The sequence below is a fragment of the Aythya fuligula genome, chromosome 6 (assembly GCF_009819795.1).
Source record: "Aythya fuligula isolate bAytFul2 chromosome 6, bAytFul2.pri, whole genome shotgun sequence".
Classification (NCBI taxonomy): Eukaryota; Metazoa; Chordata; class Aves; order Anseriformes; family Anatidae; genus Aythya; species Aythya fuligula.
The window spans coordinates 32,228,463-32,251,648 of record NC_045564.1 but is presented as its reverse complement, the minus strand read 5'-3'; the positions used below and the strand labels follow the sequence as shown (position 1 = coordinate 32,251,648).

General features: G+C 65.9%; 1 protein-coding gene across 4 annotated transcripts in view; it reads right to left on the bottom strand.

The window, feature by feature from the left end:
* The window catches only part of TNS1 (tensin 1), a 37,469-nt gene that overhangs the window by 6,250 nt on the left and 8,033 nt on the right, over positions 1 to 23,186 (bottom strand). For 2 of the 4 annotated variants that reach the window (XM_032189604.1, XM_032189603.1), the window contains exons 3-20: positions 23,062 to 23,103; positions 21,408 to 21,457; positions 21,058 to 21,229; positions 20,804 to 20,854; positions 20,539 to 20,661; positions 20,282 to 20,346; positions 20,083 to 20,166; positions 19,859 to 19,971; positions 19,554 to 19,614; positions 18,618 to 18,693; positions 18,400 to 18,529; positions 18,063 to 18,128; positions 17,597 to 17,758; positions 8,916 to 10,613; positions 4,558 to 4,736; positions 4,240 to 4,315; positions 2,397 to 2,489; positions 1,739 to 1,774 (exon numbers count right to left, since the gene is read on the bottom strand). In XM_032189604.1, coding sequence (XP_032045495.1) covers positions 1,739 to 1,774; positions 2,397 to 2,489; positions 4,240 to 4,315; positions 4,558 to 4,736; positions 8,916 to 10,613; positions 17,597 to 17,758; positions 18,063 to 18,128; positions 18,400 to 18,529; positions 18,618 to 18,693; positions 19,554 to 19,614; positions 19,859 to 19,971; positions 20,083 to 20,166; positions 20,282 to 20,346; positions 20,539 to 20,661; positions 20,804 to 20,854; positions 21,058 to 21,229; positions 21,408 to 21,457; positions 23,062 to 23,103 — 3,277 coding nt within the window. The remainder of the gene's footprint in view (positions 1 to 1,738; positions 1,775 to 2,396; positions 2,490 to 4,239; positions 4,316 to 4,557; positions 4,737 to 8,915; positions 10,614 to 17,596; positions 17,759 to 18,062; positions 18,129 to 18,399; positions 18,530 to 18,617; positions 18,694 to 19,553; positions 19,615 to 19,858; positions 19,972 to 20,082; positions 20,167 to 20,281; positions 20,347 to 20,538; positions 20,662 to 20,803; positions 20,855 to 21,057; positions 21,230 to 21,407; positions 21,458 to 23,061; positions 23,104 to 23,186) is intronic. The other 2 variants (XM_032189605.1, XM_032189607.1) reach the window with 2 other exon arrangements.

Sequence of the window (23,186 nt, the reverse complement as noted above, 5' to 3'; positions counted from 1 at the left end):
CTCCCGGAGCACCCCAAGGGAGATTTGCTGGCACACCTTGCAGGTCCCCAGCTCCAAAAGCTCCTTGCAGGGCCGGCTCCAGGCTGGCCGTGCCCGAGGCGGCTCCGCAGCAGTAATTAGCATTACAAACATTATTATTATTATTAGTCATAACAGGCAGGCTCTGGCTATGCCCGCAGGCAAGACGGCCCCGCTGACAGCCAGCAAGGCCAACGCAAAGCTCTGTGCTCGGGGCTGCAAGGAAAAAAGACGGTCACGGGTCCCCCCTGAGCCTCGCCACGTCTCTGCGCGAGTATCCCCTCCACCTGCAGACACAGGAATCGATCCCGTGGGGCTGCTCTCGCCGCCCAGCCCTGCTCAACCACCCACCCCAGGAAAGAGCTGAGCCAAAAACAGAGCGAGGACATCAGAGGGGGCCGAGCAGCCGGCCGGACACGGGGTGAGAGCGACAGGGACAAGGCGGTGCCCAAGGGGGACAGCCAGGGCAGCTGCGAGAAACACATCGCCCGCTTGGGCAATTAAATTAATTTCACAGCTACTCACATCTCCCACCCGTCTCCCCACCCCAGCCTAAAATTAGCCAGACAGCACATATGAGTCAGCCTGCAAGAGGTTAAGACCAAAACGGCTGCAAAAATACCGGCCCCTCCTGCAAACGGGGAGGCTGAAACGGGGCAGGGGCAGGGGCTCGGGGGCGAGGGCAGCGGGGGGAGAGCCCACGTGTAAGCACGGACGTGTGCCACCGTGGGCACGTGCTTGAGTTGTTTGGTTCAACATGAGGGGAAAAAAAAGTACTGGGAAGATTCAGGAGGGATTTATTTTTTAGGTTGAAAACTCAGATCTGGCCTCCTGGTGTTTTCTTGGAAGAGGCTGCGGAGACGGGAAGACAGCGGGGGAACGGAGAGGCCGTGAGTCACTGGGGGTGCAAGCGTCCTCCCCAGACAATGCCCACGGACTCTTTGACCAGTTTTGGAGTGGCACAGCCTGCCTGACACATCTCCTGCCTGGGGGATCCCCGTCCCAACCTGGGCACCTCTGGGAGCTCCCAGCGAAGTGCCCTGATGGTCACAGGCATCCCCGATTCCCGTGTGTGGAGCAAACAAATGGGAAACCAGGAGGCTGCTGCCCACGGGTAGGTGCTGTCTGAGCCCTCAGGCTCTCCAAAGCTGGCAATCTGAGCTCCTGAGGGGCTGGTGGGAAGGAGAGGGCTAGGGGGAAAAAGCCTGGTTTTATCCCAGCTTTTCTTCCTCTGGGGTATCCAAGAAGCCATCCCTGAAAAATCGGCTCTGGAAACAGGACGTTTGTGCTGTTTTCCTCAAGCAAACGCTCTCCCCAGCGTTACACAACGTGCAGGTTGGGGTTGTTTGCCTGTTGAGGAACTCCGAGGGAGAAACGCTGACTGGCGGAGCTGCAGGAAGCACAGCAAACACCCAGGGAAGAGCCGTCCTCTCCCTGGGAAGGATCTTGAACAAACAGCTCCCCAACCTGGCCCCGAGGGCCCAAAGTTTCATTAAAGAAGAAAGCAACACCACCCAACGACTGCTAGATAGCAGGAGGCACACGGGGGAGCTGGAGGTGCCCTGTCCCCTGGCCAGGGGACACCCCAGAGCTCGCAGCACCCTATGGGTACCTGGGCACCCACGGCCAGACCAGGGCATCCTCAGGTGCTCCGAGTGCTGGGCACGGAGAGCCAGACGAGCAGGGAAGAGAGAGAGAGAGAAGGAAAAGCCTTCCTTACCTTCCGCAGAGGCAGCTCCCGCCTCCCCTTCTAGCTCTGAGAGACGGAGGGGGGCAGAGATGGAAGAGAGGCGTGAGGCAGAGAGAAAGAGAAATCCGAGTTAAGCAGCTTTGCCTGGCTGGGACGGCGCGCAGAGAGCAAAGGAGAGCCCCACGGCACCCCAGACACCTCCAGCGCCCAACCTGGGCACCCCAGAGGTGACGTCCAGAGCCCAGGCTTGGGGTGGGGACGAGGGAACAGCCCAGCGAGGAGCCAGCACGAAGGGCTGCTCCCAGAAACCCGGCAAGCAACACAAAAAAAAGAAGACAGGGAGCGCTTTATGGGATGGAGAGGGCTCTGGATACTGTTCTGGCTGACAGGCCTGGATGGCGGGGCTGCAAACCCAGCTGCGCTGGGAGGAGAAGGGATGAAAGGAGGAGGAAGGGTGAGGAAGAGCCAGGACCTTGACGTTTTCCAGCCTCCACCACCAGACAGCCTCCCCTGCTGGGAGGTTGCTCGGCACGTCCCCGTATCCCGATGGGAAGAGACGAGGTCCCCAGAGCCACCTGGCCAAAGCAGGGAGGCAAAAAGCGCCTCCTCCAGCCACGGGACCCTCCCAAGGGGCTCCTCGCGGATGTCCCCCAAGGAAAACCACCCGCAGCCCCTGCCCTGCACTCACCTCCCACCGGGTGCAGCAGGATCTCGGCCGGGTTATGGGGTTTCAGCCCCAGCGCTGAGAGCGGGGTCTTGGCCAGGCCGGGCGGGGAGCGCACTGTTGGCACCGGGGAGGGAAAGGAGAGCGTTAAAGGGGGGTGAAGCTGCACGAGGGCTGGAGCTGTCGCCGCCCTGGATGCCCCATCCCACCCGCCAGCTGCAGCCGGGGGCTGCCAGGAGGAGGAGATGCCCCCGTTTGAAGCGACACCCCGGGGAGCAGCGCCGGTCCCCATCTCCACCCGAGGACGCACACAGGGCAGCGCACAAGCAGCCTGCCCCGTTTTAGGGTTGGCAGGACGGAAAGTGGGCAATTCCCAGCAGAGCAGGCCCAGCCCCCACCTCTCAAGGTTGTTCCCATAAGGGAACGGTCCCACTGTAGGCACAGAGCCTCCTTCCTCACCCCATTTCCCCCCCAAGCTCTCCCACCCCACCAGCCCCCTCTGGCGATCCCCACACCCAGCTGAGCTGGGCTGTCCCACCGCCCCATAAAAAGGGCAGCAGGGCTGCCAAAAACCCCACTCCACCCCCAGAACAGCTCGACGGGCAGATGAGGATGTTGGTACAGAGCACGTTCCCCGAAGGGTGGCCACGCACAGGTGAGCTCTGTACCCCCGTGCCCATACATACATACCCGGGGAGCCGCCTATGCATGTATGGCGATGGCATGGTTGTAGGGTGACGAGGGTTTGTAGGGCATGGCCGCACCTCCCATCCCCTCCCGCCCCATGGGTCTGACCCATCGCCCCGATGCTGTGTTTCAGCAGCACCGTGAGCAGCCCTGCCTGCCAGCCCCCCTGGAGACACCTCCAGGACTCGTCCTACAGAATTCACCCTACAGGATTCATCCTACAGGATTCATTTCGGGACACCATCAGCCAGGCTGTTCTGTCACCTCTCCGAGTGCCTCATCCCCAAAATGAGTCACTGTCCCTCTGCCAAGGAGCTGCTGCCCCGGCCGGAGCCCTCGGGTCTCCAGGAACAAGGGAGCCACTTTGGGGCTGCCAAGTGCCCCAGGGATGCTCCCACACAGGTGGTTTGTTTTTTTTGGGGGGGGGGCGTAGGGAGGCTGACAACTTTTTGATGGGTTTCCCAGCTGACCGGCGGCTCCGTGGCACCGATCCAACCCGTGAGGCTGCACATCAGGGCTCGCCGCCAGCCCCGGTCACACAAACCCGGTCCCCACAAACCCACCGCGACTGGGGTTAGTCAGGAAGGAGCCAGAGGGGCAGAGACAGGCGGCAAGCAAAGTCCCACGCTGGCACCTCCCTGCTCTGTGCCCCCCCTGGGAACAGCAAGTGAGAAGTGGATCAGCATGCAAGGGGTCACCCCAAGACCCTGCTCCTGTCTGCGCCTCCTCCTGCCCCCTATAACCTGCCCTACAGCAGCAGCGCTGCCCTTCTGCCACGCCAGGAGGAAAGGTGGGGATGTGCCCGAAGGGGATGGGGCAAAAACGATGCAGCCTTTCAGACCCTGCCTCCTCTCTCCTCATCCCGCTCCCTGATCCCTTTTGGAGAAACACCCCAGAGAAAGGAGGACGGGGAAAAGCCGAGAGGAGGGTGGCGAGCGTGGGATGCAGAGGGCGGCGTGGAGAGGTGGGATGCGAAGGAGGGAAGAGGAGGGAGAGGAGGAGTGATTCTCGTGGCGGTGGGTGTGTGGAGCCCGGAGCTGTCTGACCCTTGGCGACTTTCTGGCTGGACAAGAGCCACCCACCAAGCCCCTCAGCCTCCCGGAGCCGCGGCACTTACGGGGGTCAGAGTAAGGGGTTTGTGGCGAGACGGGGAAGGCTGGGGTGGGGGGAGAAATCTCACCGCCGCCGGAGGTTGGGCTGCTGGGGGAGGCACCGTCCAGCTCCTCGAAGGCTTCCTTGTAGCTGTGGAGGTGAGGCTGGGGGGGAGAGCAGGGCGAAGGGTTGGCCCCGTCCATACAACGGGCGCAAACCTCCGGGATCCCCCCCCCCGAGGAGGAAAGCTTTCACCTCCTCCCAGCTATCCAAAAAGCAGCATTCATCCCCAATACCGCTGAGGATGCCACAAGTCCCAGAGCCGTCTCCAAGCCTTCCCCCTCCCCGGAGGCAGCCTCCTTTCCCCGCCAGCCTCCCTGAGCAGCAGCACCCGGTGCGCACACACCTCCTTGGGCCTCCCTCCGGGGTTGGCCGCGATGGTGCTGACCACCTCGGGCGAGAGGATGGTGGGGCTGCGGGGCGAGCTGGGCTCCGGCGAGCTCTTCTCATAGTGGCTGTCGCTTGGGGTTCGCCGTCGGGCGGGGACGGAGCTCTCCTCCGGGGGCTTCTCCCGGGACTGCACCCCTGCGGGCAAGCACAGGGCGGTGAGAGAGGGGGCCAGCGGGATGGGGACCAGTGGGAGATGCTCCGGGGCTGATCCAAAAGGGTCTGGAAAGGGAGATCTGCCCAGCAGAGGTGGCAGCTTCAGCACTCACCTGCTCCTGTCCCGTAGCAGCACCAAACCCCTGGGCCAGCTGCTTTTAAGCTGGCTCAGATCTGGCGCGGGGACAAGGGAAAAAGCAAGCCAGGTTTGTGGCTAGTGGCCGGCTCGTTGCGTTAGCCCTACCAAGCACCACGAGCCCTGAGCTCGGGGACAGAGCATCCCCGCAGCAGCGGGTGTGAGGGGTGCGAGCATCCTGCGAGCATCCTGTGAGTATCCTGTGAGCAGCCCGGGGAGCCAGCCCCGCTAGCGAGGGGAAGGGGACGCTGCTCAGCAGAGCACTCGGGGTCTCGCAGAGCAGACAAAGAGAAGGGAGCAAGTCACCGCGGGTTTGTGCTGGCTGCCTGGGGCTGGGTGGCTCACCCCAGTGATGGGAGAAAGCTGAGGAATGGGGGCAGAGGTACAGGTGACAGCACCGTCCCCTCCGCCTTTCCCATGCGCCCTGCTCAGAGAGGCGTCGCGGTGGAGAAGGGAGAAAAAAAAAAAAAAAAGTGAGAGAAAAGGAGACAAAAAAAAAAAAAAGGAAAGAAAGAGGCCAGCAGCACGCTCCAGGAAATGCACTTCTCAAACACCAACTCCTTTCCCACGGGCTCGCAGAGGACGACCGGCCGTCAGCTGCTCCCCCTGCCCTGCAGGGCTCCGCGCCTCGCACCCGCTGACCTCTCCTCCAGCCACCCCTGCGCCCGCTCAGCGCCGCGGATGCGGCCTCACAGCTCCGCTGGCAGGGAGAGAGGGAGGAGGGGTAGGAGGGAGGGAGGGAGGGAGGGAGGGAGGGAAGGAGGTGGCCCGGGTGCGTTTCGAACTAATCAGCGCAGTTAATGGCAGCAACAATAAAATCACCGCTCTGGGGAGCAGCGGCCCGGCTGAGAGGCGGGGGCCGCGAGCCAACGGGGCTGGCTCGAGCCGCGGAGGCGGCCTGGAAAATTCCACTAAGAGCAGCTTTGAAACACAACTCCCCGATCCCTTCTGCAGGTGCTCGGGGGCCAGCAGCTCAAAGAGACGTTGGTGGGGACGGGGGGGACCCGGAGGGTCTCCGGGAAGCCGTGCGGCAGGCGTGCGTGGTGAAGGGGCACCCCAAACCTTCTGCCCTGCTCCTCGCGTCGCGGAGAGGCAGGGGTTGGGCTCCTCCACTCGCTCACGCCTGCACTGGTTGGCTTTTTTAATTTGGGGAGCCCATTGCTCCCCGGGGCTGTGCCGTGCCGGGGTGTCCCCAGGTCCCCAGGCTGCTGCGGGGGACAAGGGGCGGCACGGGGCCAGCCTCGGTGGCCAAGCTCCTGCCCCAGTGCCCAGGACGCCCGGCAGCTCACGGGATTTTCGCTGCTCCACTCCCCAGAAATGGAAAGCAGACGGGGACGGCGGGGAGGGGAGGGAGGAGGGGAAAAAAAAGGGACTCATTGTTCGGGAGCGGAGAGTGGGAAACTTCACAGGCTGCTCGGAGCGAAGCCTGGAGGAAACCCAGGCTCTGCGCACAGCCTCGCCGACCCCCAGGTGATTTATGTGCTGGAAACTACGCCTGAAAAGTAAACCCTCCTTTCCCCCCACGCTGTGCCCCCTTGCAGATGTACAGCCCGGCTCGGCCGAGCACCAGCTCCCCAAGGACGCCTCGCTGGGCTGCGGCACCGGGGTGTCCCCATCACGGCGCACCCAGAGCGGCCAAACTGGGGGACAGCAGCATCCCCCCGTGCGGCCCACGCTGCCAGCCCTTCCCCAAGCTCCCCCCTCTCCATCCTGGGGTGCCTCATGGATGTGAATGCCCATGTTTCACCCCAAAAAAGCACTGCGGGGCTGAGGCACGGTCCCTGCTGCAAGCCGTGCGCTCCAGGGTGCGCCTTCAATTTCCCAACCCGTCCCTGGCCACGCCACGGACCAGAGTCCAGCCCAGCCAGGGACAGCCCCAGGAGCATTTTGGTCACGTTACTCTATGCCAAGGACTTGGAGGCTTCGAACCTCTTCAGAGAGGATGTGCCAGACACAAAGCCATGGGAACGAGGCACAAACCCAGGGCCAGGGGCTCCCCAGTCCACCAGGGGAGGCGGAGGGGGGCCCTGAGTATCGTCCTCCCTCCATCCCACGTCCATGCAACACACGGAGCACTCGGCATGCGGGGAAGGAGGGCGAGAGGGGAGGGAGGAGGGAGCAGGGAAGAGAAGGAAGAAGGGAGGAGAAGGAAAGGAGGAAGAAGGGAGAAGGAGGAAGGCGTGAGGAGAGGGAAGGAGGGAGGTGGACTGAACGAACCGGAGGAGGAGAAGGACCGTTGCTGTTTCAGAGGAGGACGGGGGGCTTTGGTGCTCTTGTTGAGGTCCCTGAGCTTGGCGTTGTACTCTGCCAGCGTACCAGGACAGGGTGCAAGGAGGGTGGGGGGGGTCACAGGGGACAGACACAGCCCCCCACGGGGAGAGGAGAGGGCAGACAGGACAAATGTCACGAGATACAAAAGGGAGACAGAGAGAGAGAGAAAACAAGAGAAAATTAGTTGGGCTCCGGAAGACGAGCCCGGGGTTGCTCGGGGTCCAAGGGAGCTCAGGCCCCACTTGGACGTGCTGTCACATCACCCAGAGCGCAGGGACATTGCTTCACCTCTGCTTAAACCCCCAGGGGGAAGAAACGGTGGCTCCCAGCCACACGTGGCCTTGTGCAACGCCGCTGGTGCCCTGCCATCGTCCCCCCTGGGCACGGCACCGGGCAGGGCCCCCCCCGTCATAAGACGAAGGAACGGCTGCCTGGCTGAAGGGGACGGGGACATCGGGGTGGCAGGACGGAGGGGATGCAGGACGCTCCTCCTGGCTGCGCCGGGTCCTGCGGGCAGTTTTTAGCAGCAGGGAATGCAAAACAAACCCGGCCGTGCCCCGCTCCCGTCAGCCGTCCCCTCCAGCTCCACGCTGCTGCCTCGGGGACACCTCGTTCCTGCCAGAGGGCAGGCCGGCCACCCGCCCTGTCCCCGCTGGCACAGACGGACAGGCTCCAACGGGGACAGTTGGACATGGGCTGGGGCCATCCCCGCACGCCGCTCCTGCCCGGGACACCCGGCGGCTGTGGGGTGGGACCGAGCCCAGCACCGCACCCAGGACCCTTCCCCGGCCCCAGCACGGCGGGCAGGATTTTCAGCAGACACCAAGCGACCCTTTCCCACTCGTTCCAAAGCCTCTTTTCAGGGCTCTCCTTTTTTTCCATCCTACTTTTTCCCCTCCCCGTAGCTGTTCGATGGGTTTGGGGGCGTGCGGGATCTTCTCCTTACAACATCCAGCCCCGACACCCAGCGCCGTTTGGGCATCCCGGTATCCTTGGGTTTGCTGGCTCGCCCTGGCTCCCTGAACCCCTCTGTGGGCCTGAACCCCCCAAAACGGGGTTCGGATGGATGCAAACCGCCCCCACCGCCCCCAGCGCCCCCCATCCTGCCCCGTGGCGCTGCCCCCCCCTCCTGGGGCAGCGGTGACTCAGCCGCAGCGCCGGGTGGGTTGGTGCTGTCGGATTTTTCCAGCCGAGCCTCTTCCCCCTCCCTCTAATACCGGGCGAGTTTCTGGACTGAGCGCAGAGCTGGAACGGACGGAGCTGCCAAGCCCCAGCATCACGAGCTGGCCCCGAGCCTGGACACATCCCCGAACCCTTCCCAAATGTCGCTCCGCAATTAAACAACTGCTCGCTAAGAGAACGGGAGGGAGGGCACCCGCGGTGCCGCAGAGCCTCAGCAGCTCCTTCCCAGGGAGCTGGGACCCTCCGTGGCCCTGAAAACCCCAAATCAGAGCCTAGGGAGGGCAGGGAGCTGGAACGCAGCCTCCCCTCCGCGGCACGGAGCCATCGCCGCCAGCAAGGTGCCGCTGCCCGTTCCTGCCCTGTTGTAGGGTGAGGGGGCTGCATCATTCCCCCAGAAACGGCGAGCTGCACCGGGGTTCTCCACCAGCCCTCCGTGGGCTCCGCCTGGGTCTGGCACAGCCGAGGTGTCACCGTCCCCCGTCCCTGTCACCACCACGCATGGTGCCACCGCCGAGCTGGCCCCCGCGCCACCTCCCACCCGCCCCCCACCCCGAGGAATCAAAGCGTCCTACCTGCCACCCTGTGGGCCACCAGGCCCTCCAGATTCAAGGGTTCTTCCGCTGATCTCGACAGGTCTTCGTAGCTCTCCAATCCCTTGGGGGGCATCTGGCTTTGTGCGGGGACGGTGGGGGACGGCGGGGAGGAGCCGAGGAGCTGCTGGGACCCCACGGGGCTATACGAGGTGCTGAGCGGGTGGACGCTCGCCGGCGCAACAGCGTGGCTGTAACTCCTGGGCTCCGGCACCGGCTGGTAGCTGTAGGGCGTATAGGTTTCCCGGTACTCGTGCACGGTGTAGTCTGGCTCCATCGCGCCTCGTCCCACGGGAGCCAGCGGGCCGGGAGAGTAGGCTTTGGCCAGGGGATCGGAGCCCACAGGGGTGCCAAAGGACCTCGGTTGGGCCACCTGCGGGGCCGGCTGGGCGTAGTGGCTGGCAAGCGGCTGCGCCGAGAGCGAGGAGAGCAAGGCGGCCGGTTTATCCGGGCGGGTGGCCGTGGGGACGCTCTGCGACTTGTGGACGGCGGGCGCGAGGTCCAGCATGAGGACGTCGAGCGCTTCGATGGACTGCTCGATCTCCCGGCGGGAGGGAGCCCGGGGGAATTCGGGCATGCTGTGGCTGTGCGGGGGCACCGGCTGCAGCGGGCTGGGCTGGGGGCTGCAGCTGGACAAGCTGGGGCTGTGGCTCTCCAAGCCGCCGTCCTGCAGCCGGGAAGGGGGCCGGCTGCCTCCTTGCTGCTGCCAGGAATTCAAGCCCCGCTGCACGGCCTCCCGGCTGCTGGTGCTGCGAGCTGGGGCTTGTGGCAGCGCCGGGTTCGCTTCGTATTTGGCCGTCCCGACGGCTGGGAAGGACTGCGAGCGGTGGGCGCCGGGCAGGTCGTAGCCGTACACGTAGGACTGGGGTGCCGGGGGCTGCAGCCAGCCTGGGGAGGCCGTGGCTGGTGGCCGCTGCGGGTACGCGGCCAGGTGCTCCTGCGCGGATGCCGAGGGCCGCAAGTGAGCCAGCGGGTCGCGGAGGTGGTGGCCCACCAGGGCGTTCTGGTTGCCGTAGGGGTAGGTGCCGTTGGAGAGCGGCTCGGCCTCGTAGAGCCCCTCCTTGAGCATCTTCTCGGCCCCGTTGTAGCTCGCCGGCCCGTTGGGCAGGGAGGAGAGGCTGCCCACCCGCGGCGCCTCGTGGTAGCCGGCCTCGCTGGCGGTGGTGGTGCCGTCCAAGGAGGAGAGCGTGCCCAGGCTGCCCACGCTGTGCCCGTCCTGGTTGGGCAGCTCGTCGTCCAAGATATCCGTCTCCCGCTCGGCCACCAGCGGCGCGGCGCCGCCGTTGACGTGCACTTGGGCGGGCACCACGTGGCGGCCCGGCACGGCGGGCGCGCGGGCGGGCACGGGGCCGGGCGCGTGGTTGTGCATGGGCGCCGCGCTCTCCAAGCCGAAGCCGACGAGGAGACGGTCCAGCTCCCGCTTCTCCTCGGGGCTCAGCACCGCGTGGCCGCCGGGCGCCCCGGGCGCCCCCGGCTCATCCGTCCGGTCGGTTTTGGTGGAGGCGGTGGAGTTGCCCGAGTCGCTGCTCACCGACAGCGTGTGCTCGACGTGGTTGGGAGTAGCCGAAAGAGGGAGGCGGGCGGCGGTGTTGACGGCGCCGGTGCTGCCGTGCAGGGAGTCTTTCTTCTTCACTTTAGCGTAGAGGCTCCCGTCCAGGGGCCCTTGCGTGTGCCCAACCTCTGCAAGGGGAGAAACGAACACGAGAGCCCAGATCAATGGCTGGCTCGCTGCACGGAGCTAATGGGTCCCATTAGCCGGTGGTTTCGATCTCTTCCGTGCCGCCGTAACGCAGAGCTACCGGCATCGCCGTCTCCTCTGCACCCTCCGCAATCCCGCAGGCGCCACCATGCACAGACACCGGGGCCGGACCCCCTCCCCGTGCCCCCGCACGGCCCTGGCTCCGCGCGCCGTCCTTCCCTGACCCCGCAAGCACCGCATGCTCCGCCGCCATCCAGCAAACACCCCCCCCGGGGCCGTGCAAAGTCCGTGCAGTTCTCCTCCTGGGCCCGTCGACGGGGAGGGTCAGGGCTGCCGGTACCGTGGGCTGTTGCCTAAGCGCTGCCCCGTGGCTCTGCGGGGCGCAGCCTGCACCCAAAGGGCCACAGGGCATCGGGGAGGGGGGAACGGGGGCTGTGGCAGCGCAGAGGGTGGGGGCGATGCACGCACACAAGCCTCAGGAGATGGGGGAGCAGTGGGGAGCTGGCCTCACGGGTCTCCGTGCCTCCAGCTGGGTGGATGTTCTCGGCCCAGGGATGGAGGGCAGATGAGCCAAGGACCCACTTTTCCCCTCCCCGCCTGCTCCAACCTCCCACTCCCCTCCCGGACGAGGCAGGGACCCAGCCAGCCACCCATCCTTGACATTTTCTTCCCTGGCTGCAGACAGGCTCCCACCCTTTCTGTTCTTTCAGGGTGGGTGGATCTGCTCCGGACCTTCCCTCACGGCCGGACGCTTCCCCAGAGCTCCCCCACAAGCAGCATTTCTGCCCAGCCCTGGGCACACGGCGTCTCCTCCCCGGGGAGCCACCGGACACCCCACAGCTCGAAGCAACGCCACCCACCAACAACCCCACCGGGACACCCCACAACCAGCTCCGCAGGGCACGCGTCCTGCTCCGAGCTCCCCAGCTCCCACAGCCACTAGTTTCACCCTTTAAAGCTTCCCAAAGGGGTTGCCCAGCTTTTGGGAACGCAGCGAGGTCCCCAGGAGCCCAGCCACCGGGGTGGCATCGAGGACAGCCCCCCCCTCGCCGTGCCCGCTCTTCCCCCCCCCCCCAGCAGCACGCACGGCACCGGCTGGGCTGCAGACTCTTGTTTTTCCAGCTCCCCGCCGAGGTTTCCTGGAAGGGGCTGCGAGCAGCATTAAACACTTTCTTTTGGAGGAAAAAATGACTCTTCTCTGGCCGGGGGCCAGGCGGCTGACTCAGGAACGGAAGACGGCCCTAATGCGATAGTGTGAAATCAGAGCGCTCCTATCTGCGAGCAAAACACTTCCGAAAGCCAGCCCCCGAGCCGGGGTGCGGGGACGGCTTACCGGGTCCCTGCCTGCCCGCGGGGACGCCCTCGCCCCCCTACCACCACCCCTCCTCGCCAGAAATACCGCCCGGCACACCACCTACCCAGCCGGCCTGTTCCCGCCCCGGAAAGAGCCCCCTTGACGCCGATTTTCCGTTCCCGGCTCCCTGCTGGCAGCCCAGGGAGCCCCGGCCTCGAAGATGCCCCAGGGCAGCAGGGACAGCGGGGTCTCCTGCGGGCACCCAGCGTGGAGGGATGAGGAGGTGTCGGTGACTTCTGCCGGGGGCTCGGCGCTCCTCGGTGCGCCCTGCGTAGCCAGGAACCGGCAGCGGTCGACTCGGCCACCCCTCCCGTAGCAGGGAAAGGGAGAATGAGAGGGAGGGAATCCCTTCCAGGGGAGGGAGAAAGGAAAAAAGCAGCGTGTCCAGGGGCCGCGTCAACGCCGGAGAGGCTGAGACATCGCCTGGAGTCGGGACATCGCCCAGCCCTCCCGTCTGATGTGCTGGCCGGTCCCGGGAAATAGGGCAAGAGCCGGGGGGGGGCTGGGATAAATAGGGCAAGGGAATGGAAAGGAAAAAGGGAATAAATAAATATAAATGAAAGCACGTGGCTCCGAGGGGAAAAAAAAATAGAGGAGAAAGGCTTTAATTAGGCTGGAGGCTGGGAACCGCCCCCCGGCTGGGCGAAACGTCTCGAAAGCGGGGTCAGCGTGGGGCACAGCCCGCAGCGGGGCAAAGGATCTCCAAGTGCCCGGCCCTACCCATCCTGGACCCTCCAGTTAAACGGGGAAACAGGGATTTGGTGACCCCCAAGAGCAGCACCAAGCGAGGAAGGGGCCTTTGGTCAGGCCCCCTCGGGTCCCCCGTTCCACGGTTGTTCCGCCCCATACCAGCCTGTGCTCCCCGTCCTTGTCCCCACGCATCCCCTGGGCTCTGGTGACACGAGGTGACTGCCCGCTGCCCCCTGCCACCTCCCCATGCCACCCCTGGGCCACGCTGTGACAGCTGCCCGTCACTGTCACCTGAGAAGTTGAGCAAACTGCCCCAAAAAGCACCAAGGGAAGGGGCACAGGCTGCCACACGCAGTGCGGATGTCCCCAGAACAGCGGGGCACCAGGTCCCCGTTTGCAGCGTGCTTGCAGCTCCCCGCAAGGTCAGGCTCTGTCCCTGAAGGTCAGTGCAGCTCCAGCCTGCCAGGGCCAGGTTTGCCCGGGCTCAGCCCCCGCAGCAGCTCGGGGAGAGTTTTGGGGAGCCGCCGAGCCCGGCCCTATGGCCCCGCTCCCCTCCCCGGCACCCCGCAGCTCAAACCGGGAGAAAAACCCCAAACCCGGTCTACAACAAGTGGCAAGAGGATGGGGGGTCAGCCCAGTGGGTGGAAGAAGGAGCCCAGTTCCCAAATCTCTCACGCATCTCGCAGCAAATCCTGCCCAGGGCTCTGCGCCCTTGGAGAGGATGAGGCTGGGGCACCGCCGCAGCCCCCCTGGTCCAGCAGCATCCCACCTGCTGCCTCTGCCTCCGGGCAGGTCTGTGGGGTCTCAGGACCCTCCAGAGGATGGAGGAGCCAGGTTGAGTCCCACGGGAAGAGCTCAGCACCACCCCCCCAGCTCTGGTTTCATCGTGTGCCCCGATAAGATGGCAAGAAGTAATTCCAGCCCCTGAGCCAAGGGGTCACCGCGGCCATAAATCCCACCCTGCCCCTGCCCTCCCCCCCCCTCAGCCCCTCCGGCTGAAAGAAAAGCAGAATCGGGACTTACCAAAGGGCACAGGGAAGAAAAGATCCCAGGCGAAGAGAAGGAGCGGGCGGCAAAATCCCTTTCCTTCGCTCCTTCCAGCACCAGAGCCTTCCAGGGGAGCTCGAGCGGCGTCCGCAGCCGGCTCCGTGCGTCCGTCCAGGACAGGAGCCGACGGCTGGGGCTGGCTTTGGCTGGCGTTTGTCCCTTTGGCTTTGCTTTCCCTCTCGCCGAGCTATCCCCTCCCCAGCGCCGCGTCCCCGGGGCCAACTTCGGGGCACCCCGAGCGCAAAAGGGGGGGACCGGAGGGGGGGCTCAGCCCCGGGAGCTGGGCGCAGCGGCGGCCGGCGGGGGAGCGAGGGGAGGACGGAGGAGAGGAGGCAGCGGGACGGGGACGGAGGAGGCTGGAGGCGAGGACGGAGGAGGCTGGAGGCGAGGAGGTGTCGGATCCCTCCCCTCCGCCCAGACCACACCGGGGAGAGGCAGCGGGGAGGCGGCCGGGGGCTGCCGGCACCGAGCCCCAGCCCCGGTTAACCCGGCGAGGGGCGAGACGCCACGGAGGGAGGGCAGGGAGGGCAGGGAGGACGGCCGGACAGACAGAGGGCTCCTAGTTATGAATATTAATTCCTAGTTATGAATATTAACTACTTCCTCCAAGGGCAGCGCTGCGTTAACCATTTCTTAGGCACCGCGGACAGACGGACGGATGGACGGCCCCCCCCCAGCCTGGCACAGAGCGCATCACCCCGCTGAAGGGGACCCCAGCCCCTTGGGGACCCCCCAGGCTGAGCCCCCCAGCCCTGCCCAGCTCCCACGCTGTGTCACACCTGTCCCCAGGAAGCCAGGACGCATTTTGGGTGGGAGGGGGATGTCCTTTCGGGCCCCACGGGGTGCTTTGAGGGGGCTGGAGTCCCGAGTTTCTCCGTCATAAACGCCCAGCTCAAGAGGAGCAGAAACCCCTCACGGCCAAGCCCCTCTCCCCTTGCAGTGGCCACGCTCCAGCTCCATCCAAAATGCAAGTTCTGCGCTCTCTTCCCCCCAAAATGACCGTTTCCCACCTTCCCTTTTCCAGCCAGGCCCCCGACTCAGAGCCCCATATCCTCCAGACAGCGGCAGGCACCAAGCTAGCATCCTTGCAAACCTTGTTTGCCCCGTTTTACACCTTTTTCTTCTTTTCCCCCAGGTCCCACAGCCCTGGGCACCCACGGGAGGGCAGGCCAAGGACCCCAAAAACGCACACCTGACCCCAGCGGGTTTGGACTTTAAGGACTCTTTAAAGGAGAAGGAGAAGGGGCTGAGCTTCCAGTGCCTGCCGGGCACCCAGCCCACATCCCTGCTGTGCGCCCTGCTGGCCCGGAGCCCCGCAGTCCCCGCTTCTCCACCCCAAAATATCAGGTCAGAGGACGGCCCCTGCCTCGGGAGCAGCTGCCGGCTCGCCTGCCCAGCCCAAACATCCAGCCGAGCCCACGGATGCTCCAGCATTTCCCCCTTTCGGGGAATAACCCGACAGAAAGGAGGACAGCCTCCCCGCCCACCCAGCTCCAGCCTAGCCGGGTCCCCGCTGCCCAGGAGCAGGGTGCGAGCCCCGCGTGCCCCCACCCCAAAATCCCACCCGCCGAGCCCTTACCTCGCGGCGGTCGGAGCGCAGGGCGGCGGAGATGGGCGGGCTGGGGAGGGGGAAGCGGATTCCTTCGGCTTTAGTCAGCTGGCGAAGGCGAGAGCAGAGCCAGCGGCTCCCCTCCCCGCACAGCCCGGCCAGGGGACGGAGCCAGCCGCGGGGGGAGCGCCGCAGCCCGGCAGCTCCACTCCGATGGCTTTAACAGCCCCGGCCTGGCCCCGGGTGGCTCCCCGCTCCTCCGCGCTCCCCGTCCGTCCTGGCGGCCCCCCTGGAGGCAGGATCCAGCCCCGCAAACAAACCCGGGGGGGGACAAACCCGTGGCGGTGACCCCAGCTGGGGACGCGGTGACCCGCGGAAAGGTGCGCTGGTGTCCGCCACCCTGCTCCCAGCACGGGATGGGGAGATCAGGCGGGAGGAGGAGGGCACCAGCATAACCCCAGGAGGTTTCCCAGCCAGGGCTGACCTTGGGGAGGTGGTGTCCCCCTCTCTGTGCCCCCCCCGGGTACATCCAGTCCCCTCCGAGCCAGCCGAAGGGTACATCAATCAGGAGGGGAGCGCACACGCGTGAGCGCAGCCGAGCGCGGCGCCAGCAGCATTACTCAGGTGGGGATTTAGCAAGTCCCCTGCAGATGTTGGGCTTGGCCCGGCCTCGGCAGCACAAAGCGGGGCCGGGCAGGGCTGGCCCCAGGGCTGGTACGGAGGAGGGAGGCAGGGGAAGGATGGACAAGGGGTGCAGCGGGGCGAGTGGGTCCAAGGGGCTGTGGTTAATGGGTTGGAGACACATCCGTGGCCCTTTGGCATCACCTCGCGCTGCCCCAGGGCTGTCCCGAGCCCGGTGTCCCCCCTCTCTGCACCGTCACGGATCCAGCTTTGCCCACCTGCCCCAAAAACAGCCACGGGGAAGAGCCAGGACGCTGGTGGGAACTCGGCACGGAGCCGGCACCAAGCCCACAACCCCTCTGAGGAGGACGAAGGAGGGCAGGCGGAGCCACGCGGGGGCAGATGAGGTGTGGCAGGATGGGGACGGGGGTGTCCCCCGCACCCCGACCTCACAGACACCCACGGGGCAGCAGGGACCTGGAGAAGGCCAGCAGGGGGGCTCGCAGGGCAGCCCGTGCCTGGGTACCCTCCGTGCCAAAAAATCCAGTCCTGGGGGTTCAAACCCCCTCCCTCACCATCCTCCTGCCCCTTGGGGCCCTTCCTCCCATCCCACCCAGCTCAGCACCCCCCTCGCTGCCCAGCCGGGTCCCCAAGCAGAGCCACGGCGAGGGTGGCGGGCACGGGGGGGGCGGCGGAGACGCGGCGCGGGGCGGGGGGAACCCACCGGATCGCGGGCGATCCCGAATTCCCTGGCTGCCACCTCCTCGGGGAGCCTTCGCCGGGCGGCGGCGAGCGGCAGTGGCACAGGAGCGGCGCGGCGGCTGATCCCACCCCGGGGCTCTGGTCCCGTCCCCCCCCCACGCCTCGTGCCAGCCTCGGTCCCCCCCCCCCCCCCTCCCTCCCTTCTCACCCCTCCGCCCCACCGCTGCCGCCGCCACCGCCGCCGCCGCCGCTCGCTCGCTCGCGCCTGGTGTGCCAAAAAATGCCGGCGTGCGATTCCCTGCCCAAATAAGGCCAGAACAACCATAAACACCGACCCCTCGCACCGCATGGCCCCGATCCCGGCCCCATGGCGCACGTGGGCCCCCGCGGCCGCCCCGCCGGCCTGCCCACCCGCTGGAGAGCGAGGGAGGAAGGAAACCGAGCTGGAGAGGGGGGGGGGGAAAGAGACAGCAAAACTGCCAGGTCCCCCGCTGCCAAGCAGACAGGAGGCTCGCCACCAAAAGCCAGCGGGAAGAGGATCGTGGAGGGGTCCCCCTTCTCCGTGGAGACCCCACATGGGGCAGAGCTGTGCGCCCCCACCCCAAAGGCAGCCTGCCAGGACGAGACCCCTGCGGGGACGGGGCAGGCGAAGCCACTCAGGTTCCCATCCGGCACAGCCGGTGACCTTCAGGGACGCCGGGCACCGCAGCTGTCCCTGCCCTGGGGACGGCCAGGAAAATTCAGGCATCTGCTCGGCCACAGGTGCTTTGGCCACCAGGACGCGGGCTCGGCACCCTCAATATGTATAAAATACAAGCACGCCCTGTCCCTGGTGAGCAGGCGAGGGCAGCCAGCATGCAGCAGCCAAGCGGGGGGCTCGGGGACCTTCTCCCAGCTCCAAGCAGACAGCGAGGGGACAGCGAGGCGTCCTCGTCCCCGGCATGGGGAAACCGAGGCACGGCAACATCCCGGTGGCCCCGGCAGCCGCCCGCGGCCCTGACCTTTCTCCAGGTGCTTGGCAGGCAGCGGCGGCTCGGCCCAGGCTCCCTCGGCGCTGTCCTCGCGCTGGATGTTGAAGTTCTCGTAGGAATCCCAGCGGATGAGCGGGTCGGAGGTGTTGTAGTCCACGGAGACGCTGGGCCCGTTCTCCAGGTGCTCCATGCCTGGGAGGATGAGCGCACGTGTGGGATGGGGCGAGGGAAAAATGGGGAGGCACACGGGGTAAGGGAGGAGAGTCACGGATGGGGCTTTCTCCCGCTTTTGGGAGAGAAGTGGGGGGTGTAGATATAGGAACGGGGGCACCAAGAGGGACGGGTGGGCTGGGGGGTGCAGCAGGACGCACAGACGAGGTGTACGTGGCTGGCTGGGGCTTTTGGGGTCGCCTGGGGACAGGCGGCTGGACTGACAGAGTGTGCCCAGGGCTGGGCTTTTTGGGGCAGGGAGCGCTCCCCGCGGGGTGAGCCGTACCTTGGATCTTCTCGGGGCCGTAGGAGAACACGAACTCCACCTTCCCGTACTCGGGGAAGCGGTCATCTGGCAGGGAGAGAGCAAAGGAACCGTCCCCATCCATCCCTCCAACCAAAATGTGCCCAAAGCTGCCCCGGCCAGCTCAGGGAGAGGAGCTGGTAAAGGATTTCCTTGGGCAACAATGCCCGGATTTGGGGTGATGCTGCCAGGACGGGTCGCGCTCCCCACCAGCGGGGTGCCCAGGCATCCCAGCAACGGGAGCAGCCTCGGGGCCGCAGGAGGAGCTGAAAACTGGCAGGAGGGAGGAGGGAGGCGGCGCGGCGGGCAGCGGGGTTACCTCGGAAAGCCTCGTCCAGGTCCTCCTTGCCGAAAACGATGTCCAGGTCGTGCACGGCGCACGTGTGGAACTGCACGCGGAAAATCACGTCGCGGGTCGGGCTGCGAAACTTCTTGTGGTAGCACTTGAGCTGCGGGAGGAACGGGGATGAGGACGAGTCCTCCCCAGCTACCGGGGTCCCCCGGGACACGAGGAGCAGCCGGGGACGGGCTCCTTACCAAGATATCGCCCTTCAGCAGCAGCCCGGGCTCGATGGTGATGCAGATGCCTGTCTGGCTGTCCCCTTGCACGTTGCTGCGGAGAGGGACGGCACGTGGACACGGGTGGCAGCGCAGAAACCCCGCAGCACCCTGCCTCCTCCTGCCCCTTTCCATCCCAGCAGCTGCCCCCCTGCCTCAGTTTCCCCTCCTGCACCCCACAAACACCCCGGGGGCCACCTGCGAGCGGTGGCGTCGACGTTTGGCACTGGGGGACGCGGGAAGAAGGGGGCCAGGTGCTGGGGGGACCCGCAGTGGGAATTGGGCAGCTGGGGAAATGAGCTCCTTGGCCTTCCCCTGTGCCTGCTCCTTGGGATCCTGGTGCTGGTGGGGCTGGGAATGGGGGCACAGACCCTGCCCCGGGTGGCAGCAGCGGGACATGGTGTGGGGGTGAAGAGTGGGGAGGTGAAATCGTGGGGAGCTCTTCTTCGGGATGAAGAAGGCCCCCGGGGGGGCTCTTCACGGCGATCTCTGCACCCAAGGGATGGGGATGAGGGACGGGGGGCTGGCAGGGTGTCAGCCCTATAGGATTGCTATAGGGAGGGTGCCTCGTGTCACGGCACATCGCTCTGTAGCCCCACAGGGGGAGCATCCCTCCGGCCCCAACGCCTCCGTGTCCCCAGGGAGGGCGAGGTGTCCCCGGCCCCAGACCCCAGGCTCCCTCTGCTGATGTGCAGAGTCACTACAGCCCCCCCCCCACAGCAACGCTGCCCAGGCCAGCCCAGTACGGCCCAGTATAACCAGTTACAGCCTCTAAGAAAACGGGGAGCCTCTTTTTTTTCTCTCCCGAGGCTGGTGGGAACCAAAAGGGCTGAGCAGCGGAACCGCAGGGGGCTTGGTCTTGGACGTCTCCATCACCCCCCCAAAATGCGAGCCCCCCTTCCCCAGGATAATTACTAGATCCCCGAGGTGTAGACGGGCTGCATGGCCTGGTAGATCTTGAGGAAGGGCCGGCAACCTGGAAGACATCAGCGGGGGAGAGAAGGCGCACGTTGTTAGCCGGCGGGGCGGAGGGGCCGGGGCAGGGCTTAGTCACGGGGGAGAAATCCAAACAGGGAAGGAGCCAAGGCAAACAGCCGCTCCCCGCTGGGGCCACCGGCCGCGGGCAACAGCCGGGGCTGCGCTGGGGTGGGCAGAAAGGGATGCTCGGGGTCTGGATGGGGCTGGATGGATGGGGATGGATGGGGCTGGGGGCAACGTACCGCCTTTGGACTCGAAGTTGGGGATGCCGTGCATGATGACGTGGTGCAGGAAGAGGGGCTTGTTGTTCATCTTGATGCTGCCGGACAGCAGCCCGCTGAAGTAGTGGATGTACCTGCGAGGAGGGGACGGGATGGGGAGGTCGGGGGCTGTGCCGCAGCCCTCGCCGCCCCCTGGCACAACCACGGGGTGAAAGCCGGGCTGTGGACGCCCCCCCAGGACCCACCTCCTCTGGGAGGGCTGGCCCACCGGCACCACCTTGTCCTCGTAGAAACGCTTCATGGCAAACCTGTCCAGAGCCTGGTCGGCGCTGCGGGGACGAGGAGACGGTGAGGGGAGAAGGGAGGCGGTGGCACCGTCCCTGTCCCCATGTGGGGGCAGCGGGTCGGGATTCCCGGTGCCCCGGGGCCGGGTATGGCTCTCACCTGGCTGAGATGTTGCTGTAGTGCATGTAGGCTGCCACCACCACCCCCAGCCGGCCGCGGTTCCCCTGTGACAGCAAAAAGGGACAGCACGGGGGTTGGGGTCACCCCCCAGCACCCACGCTCCATCCCGTATAACCGTGCACCCACAGGATGCTGGCACACCGAGCCACGAGCCACCGGCTCCCTGCATCCCTCGGCGTGCTCAGGACCCCTCCCCATCGTGTCCCTCCCCGTTTTGGGGACGGGCCGCAGCCCACCTTGTTGTGCAGCACCACCACGTTGTGCGCCCCCGCGTTCAGCCACGTGTCCATGGCTTTGCAAATGCTGCAGATCTTCTCCAGCGCCGGGGTGTGCAGGTCGGGCCAGCCGAAATCCAGCACCTGGGTGAGGAATTGGGGAGGTGGGGGGGGGGTGGGACACAGCCGGGGGTCACATCCGCGCCCCCAGCAGCTTGCAGCAGGAGCTGGTCCCACAGATTTCCCCAGCCCCCAAAGCCCCGTGCCCCCCGCAGGCACGACCCACCTTGGGGTGCAGCTTGCTGATGTCGTGTCTCCGCTCGGACAGATTGAAAAGCTTCAGGGAAGAGGAAAGACAGAGTGAGGGAACACCTTCCTCCCCGGTAACCCTCCCACAAAAAAAAACAAAAAAACCTCCACCTCCGTGCAAAGAGCCTCCCCCTCTCCGGCTCAGCACACCGGCATCGAGACCAGCCGGCGGCGAGGACGCAGCACCTTAATCCTCTCAAAACCCCGGCCCCTTTTCCCAGGGCCCCTCACCACGTAGTTGTCCCCGTGCTTGGACTTCAGCATGTGGGCCACCTCGCGCAGGTTGCTGCGGAAGCTCTGCTCCTCGGCCGCGCTGGGGTAGGAGACGGCGATGATGCGCTCCGTGATGTACACCAGGTCCAGCTCGCAGCTGCTCTCCATCGCCGCCGTCACGCTCATGCTCCTGGGCGAGGGAAGGGGACCGCCCTCAGGACGTGGCACCCAGGGGACGCGGTGACACTGCCCACCCGGCACGGTTGGGGTCGGGCTTCCCGTGGTTTTTTTTTTTTCCCCGCTCCCAGGTGTCGTTGTGGCCCCACCACCGCAGGTCCCCGTCCCCACACGGACCACGCGGACTCTACCTGGACGTTTTGCGGCGTGACTGCCCGCCCCTGGGGGATTTCGTGGTGTCCTAAAAAAAACAGAGAGGAAAACCGAGTTACTGCCGTGGCTCTGGAGGGGCCGAACGTCCCCAGGGGCAACGCCAAGGCCGGCGCATCCATCCCCGGCACACCAAGCCCCATCCCGGTGCCACCAAGCACCCCATCGCGCTGCCACCCCCGCCACGGGCACAGCAACGAGCAGCAGCACCGGGCACGACGGGGACAGTGCGATGGCACCAGGGGACAGCAGGGGACGGGGCGGGCTTGCAGCCCGCGGGAGGCTCGCGTGGCCGGGCACCGCCGTTTGCTTTGGCCCCGGCTGCACCACGCCGAACGCCGGGAGGAAATGTTTGAGCTCTGCGAGCAGGAAACTTCTATTTATGCGTGTTCTCCGGCCTCAAGAATTTCATCTGCAGCCGGTTTGTTGGGCGACTGCGTGACCTCAGCCGAAAAACAAAGCAGGGTTTCCAAAAAAAAAACCCGCTCAGGGAAAACACACTCACACCTCATTAGTTTTAGTATCTCCCGCTAACGAGCAGGAGGCCTTTAAAGACTCATCTCGCACGGGCAGCACCTCCCGAGCCCCGGGAAGGACCCGAACCCCATCCACCGGCCGATGCAGAGCTGCAGGACGTGCCACCACCCCGTGGGGTCCCAAAACATGACCCAGCCTGGGGCAGGTTTGGCGGCGTGCAACCAACATCACCTCCCGCTGCGGCTCCTGCGTCCCCAGCCGGTCCCGTCAAGGTCACGGTGCCCGGTGGAGCTCCGTGGGAGGCTTGGGGTGGCCGACGGCCTCCCCGATGAGCTGCCTGGGGGCTCAGCATCCCTGCCCAAGCCCCTCTGGGTGCCCTGGTGGAATTGGTGCCGCGGAGACCCCCGGGAGCGGGGACCTGGGGTCCCCATCCCAAGCTGCCTCCTCTCCTGTCACCTCAGCATGTCCCCAGGCTCTTGGCACCATCCGAAACCCACAGGTCCCACCTGCCCCCAGCCGCTTCAGGGCAATGTGAGCAGCAAGGAAGGGCGCAGGAAGACCAGGAAACTCCCCAGGAGAAGCAAAGCCGACGAAGAGCGCTCCTGGCTCCCCGCTGGACTTTCCCAGCCCTGGGTTCCCTCTCTCCTGTTCATCAAGAGCTGGAGACGTGACCTGAAACCACCACAGGGACGGGACAAGCAGCCTCCCAGGTGAGGAAGGCTCTCGTCTCCTCTTCCTCACGGCCAATCTCCATCCTCCATCCCCACCGGGGCCTGCTCCATCCCAGCCCCGGTGCGCGCGGAGGCAGGCGAGCAGGGGGAAGCCGTCTGCGTTGACTTTGGCAGGGCGTTTGTCTACACTGTCTTAGCAATTTCATGTCCACAGATTAAATAACGTATCCCCAGCTCTTGGGCAGGAAAGCCGGCTTTGCGGCAAAAAACCCGGCCTCCTCTCCAGGGCCTCTCCACCGGGCTCTGCCACCTCCACCTCCGCTGCTCGCCCCGGGCACGGCCCCGGGCATGGGGGGGTCCCCGCGGCACCGGGGGGGACCTCGGGAGCAGGCTGAGGGGTTGTGGCTTGAGGCGAGAGGACAGGCACGAGGGATCCCCAGCGATGTCTCCAGGAGGAGGCCAGGCCCCCCCGGCACGGGGCACTTACCGGGGTGTCCGCCTGCTGGGTGATGCTCTCCCCCGGGGACGGCTGCGGGCGGACAGGGAGGAGGAGAAGGGGGGGAACGAGGGAAAGGAGACAGGGAGAGGGAGAGAACGGGAGAGAGAGAGGGT